The sequence below is a fragment of the Myotis myotis genome, unplaced genomic scaffold, assembly GCF_014108235.1.
Source record: "Myotis myotis isolate mMyoMyo1 unplaced genomic scaffold, mMyoMyo1.p scaffold_m19_p_55, whole genome shotgun sequence".
NCBI classification, from domain to species: Eukaryota; Metazoa; Chordata; class Mammalia; order Chiroptera; family Vespertilionidae; genus Myotis; species Myotis myotis.
The window spans coordinates 192,895-201,919 of NW_023416363.1; the positions used below are offsets into that span (position 1 = coordinate 192,895).

The 9,025-nt window shown below is 50.6% G+C and overlaps 1 protein-coding gene across 4 annotated transcripts in view; it reads right to left on the reverse strand.

Moving 5' to 3' along the window:
* The window catches only part of LOC118657453 (zinc finger protein 883-like), a 68,286-nt gene extending 59,514 nt beyond the window's left edge, over positions 1-8,772 (reverse strand). Inside the window, exons 1-4 of one of the 4 annotated variants that reach the window (XM_036311482.1) lie at positions 8,575-8,764; positions 7,339-7,488; positions 5,238-5,361; positions 1,747-3,952 (exon numbers count right to left, since the gene is read on the reverse strand). In XM_036311482.1, coding sequence (XP_036167375.1) covers positions 2,079-3,952; positions 5,238-5,358 — 1,995 coding nt within the window. In that variant the 5' untranslated portion in view covers positions 5,359-5,361; positions 7,339-7,488; positions 8,575-8,764 and the 3' untranslated portion in view covers positions 1,747-2,078. Of the gene's footprint in view, positions 1-1,746; positions 3,953-5,237; positions 5,475-5,506; positions 5,721-7,338; positions 7,489-8,574 lie in introns of those variants that run through there. The other 3 variants (XM_036311483.1, XM_036311484.1, XM_036311485.1) reach the window with 3 other exon arrangements.
* Between the last annotated feature and the right edge of the window lie 253 nt (positions 8,773-9,025).

Below are 9,025 nucleotides of genomic sequence, written 5' to 3' on the forward strand. Positions count from 1 at the left end.
AAATATACAATAGGGCTCAGCTGGGGCCTTCTCTCTAGGCCTGTCCTTCCTCCTCCTGCAGCTCAGGAGACCTGCCGCCCTCCACCTGCCCCTGCCCTTCGGACTGGGAGGCTGCTGCGTCTTGCGGGGTGAAGGCACCTGGCTTTCGCCACGCAGGGCACCTGCGCCCCACCACCTCCTCCTCCTTCAGTCCCTGTTGGTCGCCCACCTGCTCCTGGTCCGGGCACTTGCAGGAGGGGAGCTGGCGCCCCCTAGTGTCCTCACCCACATGACTCAGGATTCAGGGCTGAGTGTTTCTTCAAGGTCCCAGTTCCCAAGGTAAGAAGGGGCTGGACAGCCCCAGGACCCCAGGACCTCAGAGGCCACAGAGTGTGAGGCTCTGAAATCAGGTCCACAGCCCAGGCCCCTCAGCGGCTCTGCACCCCCAGTAAACTTTGGGAACTAAAGGGCTGTTGAGGGCCTGGCAACCCACCCCAGGACCCAGGGGCTCAGGCTACCCAGGACCCTGGCCCACACCCCGGGCCGGGTGATGCCTGCAGCCCTCAGCGGTCAGTCCAGTGTGCACCTGCCAGTGACCTCATCACCTACACTGTCCTACAGGGCTCTCCTTCCCGCCCCTCCTGCTGTCCTCTCCCTTCTAGACTGTTCTTCCTCTGGGCAGTTTTGGGAAAACGTCAGAACCCTGCCTCACACAATGTCCATCTACTGATCACGGCAAACGATGACCCCGGCTTCCTGAGAATGAAAGTAAAACTCCTCATGCACAACCTTACCTCCGCTGCTGTCGCCTTTAGACACAAAAACAGGCCTGGGTTTTGCTGAACAATCCTGGCTCAGCCGCACCACCATGTCCTCACAGTGGCATTGTGTGCGGCCCACAGCCCCTTTCCCCCACCACAGGGCACATCACCCACGAAGGACTAACTGTTCTTGACACTGTGACCTGGGCTGCAGAACCAGACACGCGCCAGCACCGTCGGATGGAGGGTGAATGGGATGAGGCTGAGTTGAACCCTTTCAGGAGAGAGGAGTCTAGGAGGCAGAGAGGCCTTAATCCCGCCAGTGGGGGCTCCACAAGCCTGACACACCCTGCACAGCTGGGCCGCTGCCCATGAAGCCCCTTCCTGGTTGTAACCCAGTCCTGGACCCTCTGCCTCCATAAACACAACAAAAAAGGTCAAAATAACCACCAAGTGGAAGATAACGCAAGTCCCGCCCAAACCAATAAGCACTGGGACCATGTGCTCTTCCTGGGTTTTCATTGGCTAAACCCAGCCATCATTAGGCACATTGCCCTTTGGGGAATGTAATTTTCCTGGCCATGCAGATGATACCAGGCAATGACCATTGTAAACACTGGTGTTGGGGTGGGGGGTTAGGGGGGCAGTGGCATTGGGAAATGAAAAAGTTAGGATTTGGGGTCTTGACTCAGGAATCTGGAGAGTATTGTCTGCAACTGTTCTCATGTTTAGAAATATTTCAGATTAAATGAAGCTCAGAATGCTCCTCAGGGTGAAATGCGTTCTTTCTATTATTCCTGAAGGCTACAAACCTAAATGGAGATTATATATATATATATTTAAATTGACTTTTAGAGAGGAAATGAGATGGAAACACTGATTGCCTGCCTCCTGCATCCCCCCCTCTCCCCCAATGGCATCTAGCCAAGAAACTGGCTTCTGCCCTCAACAGGATACGAACAGGCAACCTTTCTGTGCATGAGATGACAGTCACTCACACAACAGCCCCACTCCAGCTGTCAGAGCTTTTATTTCTAACTTACAAATTTCACATTTTTACAACAGCAGGCTATGAGACAACATACACAATCCTATCCTATTCATTGAACAACAAAATTTGAGAAGATACAAAGACCAACAAGTCAGTATTTCCTACATTGTCTGCATGTCTGCAGTCAGCACACATTGTGAAGCTATGGAGCTAACAGTTACTGAATGTGCCCTACACGTGCCAGGCCCTGGATTCAATGCTTTACAAGAATTATATCATTTAATCCTCTCCCCAACCTGACATGGCTTACCCATCTATTTCCTGGGGAGGAAACCAGGCTCAGAGACTCAATGTGAACTGCCTGATTGTAGAGGCAATAAAAGGCAGGGCTGGAAGACAAACACACAGGTGTCTAATAACAGGGTTCTGTTGTGGCCCATGAGCATAGAGCTTTGGCTGAAGGAGTTCCCACAATCACCACCCTCATATGGCGTTTCTCCAGTGTGAACCCTCTGATGATGTGTGAGAGCAGCGGTTTGCCTGTATGATTTCCCAGTATCAATAAACTCAGAATGCTCGTATCCAAAGTGATCTCTGTGGTGTCGGATGAGGTTACAGTGTTCCCTCAATGAGGTCGCACAATCACTACACTGATATGGCTTTTCTCCGGGGTGAATTCTCTTATGGTCAAGGAGATAGTGACTGGACCCAAATGATTTCCCACATTCACTACACTCATACAGCTTTGCACCAGTGTGCACTCTCTGGTGAATGCTGAGGCTATACTGTTGACTGAATGACTTCCCACAATCACCACACACATAGGACTTTTTACCAGTGTGAGTTCTCTGGTGACTCTTAAGGTTACACTTTTCACTGAATGACTTTCCACAATCACTACACTGGTATGGCTTTTCTCCAGTGTGAATTCTCTTATGGTTAAGGAGATGATGACTGGACCCAAATGATTTCCCACATTCACTACACTCATATGGCTTTACACCAGTGTGCACAATCTGGTGAACGTTGAGGCTACACTTATGCCTGAATGACTTCCCACAATCACCACACACATAGGGCTTTTCACCAGTGTGAGTTCTCTGGTGAATGTTGAGGTTACACTTTTGACTGAATGACTTCCCACAATCACTACACTGATATGGCTTTTCTCCAGTGTGAATTCTCTTATGGATAAGGAGATGAAGACTGGACCCACATGATTTCCCACATTCGCTACACTCATACGGCTTTTCACCAGTGTGCACTCTCTGGTGACTGTTGAGGCTACACTTTTCACTGAATGACTTCCCACAATCACCACACACATAGGGCCTTTCACCAGTGTGCACTCTCTGGTGACTGTTGAGGCCACACTTTTGCCTGAATGACTTCCCACAATCACCACACACATAGGGCCTTTCACCAGTGTGAACTCTCTTGTGTTGAGTTAGGTTAGACCATCTCCTGAAGAACTTCCCACAATCAGTGCACTCATAGGGCTTTTCTCCCGTGTGAACTCTCTGGTGTTCAATGAGGGTAGTGCTTTTTCTAAAGAACTTCCCACAATCAGTGCACTCATAGGGCTTTTCTCCCGTGTGAACTCTCCTATGTCGACTGAGGTTAAATGTACGTATAGAGACTTCCCCACATTTGTTACCCTCATTATTCACTTCTTCAGAGCAGATACGCTGATGTTGAATGACTTTCCCGCTGTTGCTGTCAGTTTTTTCATGTCCACCCCAATTGTGATGACTTTTTCCACTCACAAATTCCTGTGAAATCTCACTTGCACTGTGTGGCTCCCCAGTGTTGAGAGGGGCCTGGTGCTGGAGAAGCCCTGAGATGCCTGGGGAGACTCTCCCAACCTTTCTATTGGTTGAAGGCACCCAAGATCGGAAGCTGCAGCTGGTCACAAACGAGGCCCTGTCCACAGCTTCTTTCCAGGGCTTCTCTCCACTGGCTTCCCTCTGCTGCTGGTGAGAGTTTACACTCAAACAGAAGTCTCTCACACGTGCGTCACTGAAGAAGGCTTTCTGCTCAAGGTCTGCTGCTTGTGACTCAGTCAGGTGCAGAATGTCTTTGAACACAGAGAAACACCACTTACACCGAAGGGTCTTCTGGGTTGCTGGAGCTGTGTCAGAAGCCCTGACCTGTGACTCTCCTTGTACAGATAAACTCTGCTCAGAACAGGCCTCCCCATCATATGTTTTATGCCAGCAACCTGAAAAGAGAGAAATGAGCAGAAACTGAATGTTGACTGTGGTGACAGGGGAAGTTCCATTGCTAAAGTGTTTTGCACATAATATATGGGTTGTATGCAATTGTCTGAAAATAAGAGATGTGCAGGAAGAATATAAGCAGCTGTTGTAAAGGGGTGGGCCTTTGAAGGTCAGAAAACAGGGAAGACCTCACCAGAACCATGACACACACATGGCAAGGACCACATGGAAGAGAAGATGCATCTCCAGTTCAGGCCTCTGCTAACAGTGCTGAGCAGGGCTGTTCTGCTGATGAGAGGGGCAAGCTGTGCAAAAGGTTGGTTATGTCTTATTCCAAGTGAAATTTAATAAAAAAGTAGCAGGTGTTCGAGGACTACTTAAGCATGCATGTGCACCTCATAACACATGTGCAGGTCCATGTAGGATAATACTGCACAGGGAGCAATGCAGAGGGACAGGTAATGCAAAAAGGTAACAAAGGTGATAGTGCCAAAAGCCAGGAAGTCACAGATGAAATGCAATTCAGCAAAGTGTCAACTATGGGAAAGAGAGGGTAGAAATGGGGTGTAGCCATGTCACTGGCCACTAAACACTGTTAGAAATTAGCTGGTTCCTGGTATCATCTGACCACCACCATTATGTGATACCTTCCCCCAGTTGTCATTCAGTATGGCCAGATCTCCTCTGAGACCATCTTGCATGTTCACCCTGTGAGGAAACCAGGTTTCTCCCTGATCTTCTACTCTACCAATGCATAAACCCTAACTATTCCAAGTATTAATGAAAGACAACGGAGGAGAGCAGCCAGCTCTGGCTCAGAGCAATTTGGCCCGCAGCAGTACTCAGCTAAGGTAATATTACAAACAACAATTGAAGAAGGGTCTTAAAAGCACAGCCTATGGTTCATGTAAGTGAAGAACATAACCTGGCACAGGCTGTCATAAAGCACCTTTCCCTAGAGGAAGGGGGAAGAAGTGAATGAATGTCGATATTGTCACCCTCCCAGAGAGGAAGAGGAAGGTGGGACCCATTAAGCTGCCTGTAAGACTCCCAATTTCCAGACACTTTCTGCACTTTTTGAGGCAATGGGTGTCAGGGATGTTCATGGAGTCCATTCATCAGGGCTCTCCACACAGATCAGCACCAGCAGCCACAGCACATTTGACAAGACAGTGGTGGAAATTAGCAGAACTCATGGTCTGGCTGTGGGAGAGAGAAAGCTATGTTTTGAGAATAAAGGAAGAAAGGGCATCACCTCACGACACTGAGACAATGTGAAGCTCTTACCTACAGATGAGACGAGTACAAACACTTCCAGCATCACATCGCAGTACAGAAGTCTCTGAGCCTCATCAAGGAGCCCCCACTCCTCCTGAGAGAAGGCAATGGCCACGTCCTCAAAGTCCATATCCTGTCGTGATGGGGACAGTTCAGTCCATGATCAGCTTCTCTCCTAGGCTTTTACTTTCGTCATACTTCCCACTCTCCATATCCATCTGCTCCCCACATCACAGAAAATAGCAGGCCTTGCATCCATCAGACCTTGCCTCCAACAGAGTCACTCTCTCCTTATATTCCTACTGATACTGTGTCTTCCCACAGCAATAGAGCAGATGCCCAGATTGATTATACCTGACCTCAGGGCCTCACATTTAGGGTCAACGCAATGGGTGTCACCAACACAGGGGACAGATAAATGTTGGCCATAAAGAGAGATGTGAGTGATTTGACACTGGTCTTGTGGGGCAATATCCTTGTTGTCCCACAAATTCCACTTCCAAGACTCTAAAAACATGGCATCACTTGACACCCTTTTAATTCCGATCCTAGGGTGCTGAGGCCAACACTTTGTCCTACCTGTTCCACATAATTCTTTGTATCACACTTCTCTCATACAGCTTCATTCCCAGAGTCACAACTTTAAAGGCAATACATATTTGCCATGAAGAGGAGGGGCTGTTTTCTAATCACCTTTTCAACATTCTAACTCACCTCCTCTGTAAAGTATTTCTCTCTTACCCTTCTCCCTTCCCCAAGTCAGTAGAGATTTTCAAGCCCAGGTGACACTGATGTATGCTATCTCATTCCTATTGATCACTGTATCAGCCCAACAACAACAGGCAGGTGTGCACCTATATGACACCTAAATTCTGGACCTGGCATGTAGCGCCACAACACCCGTCTTTTCAGGAATTACCCTAAAATTCCCCAGTTATCACCAGAAATGTACTCAACCTACATTCCTTCTATTTTAAAATCAGGGATCTGCCGAAACGGGTTTGGTTCAGTGGATAGAGCATCGGCCTGCGGACTGAAAGGTCCCAGGTTCGATTCCGGTCAAGGGCATGTGCCTTGGTTGCAGGCACATCCCCAGTAGGAGATGTGCAAGAGGCAGCTGATCGATGTTTCTCTCTCATCGATGTTTCTAACTCTCTATCTCTCTCCCTTCCTCTCTGAAAAAATCAATAAAATATATTAAAAAAAAAAATCAGGGATCTGTGGCCAGGAATTCACACTCCCTCTCCAAGGGCCCATCACTCCTCCTCCCACACCTCTCTCCCACCTGCACTCCCATAGCCCCAGCTCCCATACACATATCTCCTTGGTCTTAGTCATTACTCAGCATGTGTGTTCCAGAGACTGCATGGCAAGTTCAAACAGTATCAAGTGCAGTGGGGCCTTGACTTACGAGTGTCCCGACTGACGAGTGTTTTAAGATACCAGCTGTCTCTCGGTTGATTTTTTCCATTGAGTTGACAGAGTACTTTGAGTTAACGAGCTCCTTAACGAGCTCGGTCTCGGAAGGAATTAAACTCGTAAGTCAAGGCCCCACTGCACTAACCTGACTCTGAGTGCCCCAACCCAAGACCCTGCCTTCAGTTCTGCTATGAAGGCCTCCTTCCCAACTTGTTTTTTCCTTCAACCTCACCGATTGAGAACCACATCAGATCTCAGATACCCAGGGCCCACCTCTACTGCTGCTGCATTTGATGTCCCTTCTCCACTCACAGCCTATGGCCCTCTACCCCACGCCCAGTGAGTCTCACAGATGCCCACTCATGCCCATAAGCAAATCAACCAAACTGCATGCAACATACCACGCCACACAAAGGGTCACGAGAAATATGGGTGAGTGTTTAAGAGGTAAATATGGCCCTAACCGGTTTGGCTCAGGGGATAGAGTGTCAGCCTGCCGACTCAAGGGTCCCAGATTCGATTCCAGTCAAGGGCATGTACCTTGGTTGCGGGCACATCCCCAGTAGGGAGTGTTCAGGAGGCAGCTGATTGATGTTTCTAACTCTCTATCCCTCTACTTTCCTCTCTGTAAAAAATCAATAAAATATATTTAAAAAAAGAAGAAGTAAATATGCACTAGCCAAAGTCTAACCTTTTTTGAATTACTCTTCTACCTCCAATAAAAATAGGTGACCTTCAACTCCTCCCTGGTGCAGATGGTTATTTCTTTAAGTAGTCTTCATCTTGAACTACTCCTCAGAGTTCCAGATGGTCATTGACTGGTCTCTGAAATATCTCATAACTTAATAGGAAAAAATAAGATTTTACATTCCCCATGAACATTGCTTTTCTGACTATGAATTTCTCCATCTCAGTTGATGGTGCTTTCATACCATCAGCTGCTAAATCCAACCTTTACCTCTCTCTCCAATCCTCAAAATTAGAAAATCCAGGTGGCCACACCTAAAACCCTGATCCATAATGCAACTGCTTCTTCCACATCCACAACCACCACTGTGCTCCAGTTACCATCACACTCACCAACACTATCACAGCAGCCTCCGTCCTCGGCTTTCTACCACCGTCCTCACACCCATACTGTGCATCATGCTGCAGGCACAGGGAGTCTAATGAGACCTGGGACAGGTCACCTGCTCTACTGCTCCCATGACCCCAATGACCCCATCACCAGCAGAACAGAAACCCAAGTGGTCACAAAGCTCCTCTGCACTTGATTCCTGTCCCACTGTTTCCAGTTCCTATTTTTAAAAAATGGACCCCTGCTCGTCCCTGAATCAGCTTAGTCTTCACTCCAAGCCTTTGCACATTCTGGAGCCCGTGCACGGAAGGACCTGTCACTCACAATTCCACTGGCTGCCAAAATCAGGTGCCACTCATCTGACCCTTGACCTGGACTTAGGGTTCTGGGCTGAGTGTCCCCGGGGCCCAGGGCGGGAATAGGGGCCGACGGCTCAGGACCCCACGACCTCAGAGGCCACCAGAGAGTGAGGCCCTGACAGGAGCCCCCAGCCCCGTCCCCCAGCGGCTCTGCCCCCGCAGGAACCGGTGGGAACGAAAGGGCTGAGGGCCGGGCACCCACCCCAGGACCCAGGGGCTCCCGCTGCTCAGGGCCCTGGCCCAGCCCCGGGCGGGTGAGGCCGCCTCCCTCGGGGCTCAAGGCCCCTCTTTGTTCACAACCACCCCCGGCCCCGGCGGCCTGAGCAGGAAGCGAACCTCCTCCCGGACCCGCCGCTCGGCCTCTCTGTCGCCTTTAGACACAAACCAGGCCTGGGTGCCCCCTCCCGGCTCAGCCCCCACGGCCTCCCCGGCGGCCCCGCAGCCCGGCGCCCTCCCTCCCCTCACACCCCGGGGTCCCTCGGGGACTCACTGCGCTGGACGCTGCGCCCTGGGCGGCGGGACCCGAGCGGCGCCGGCCCCGAGGCTGGAGGGTCCGATGGGGTGAGGCCGAGGGGCCTCTGTCGGCGGAGAGGAGTCGGGGAGGCTCGGACGCCCCGAAATCGAAGGTGGCGGCGCAACAGTCTCACACACACCCTGCCCCGCGGGGCGCTGCCTCCCCGTCCCCTCCTTCCTCCCTAGGCGCGCAGAAGCCCGGCAGCCGTTGAAGAAAGAAGTCAAAATGTCCGCCAAGAGGAGGACACCGGAAGTCCCGCCCTAACCGTACGCACTGGCACAAAAACGCCCTGCGTGAGCGCATTGCTTTCTGGGTAATGTAGTTTTCTCAACCGCCCAGAAGAGGGCTGGCTTTCCAGCCCAGGGACTTGGGGAACAAGGTGAAGTGGCGCTGCCAGGGGCGCTGGGGGAGGAGATGGGACCAGAGG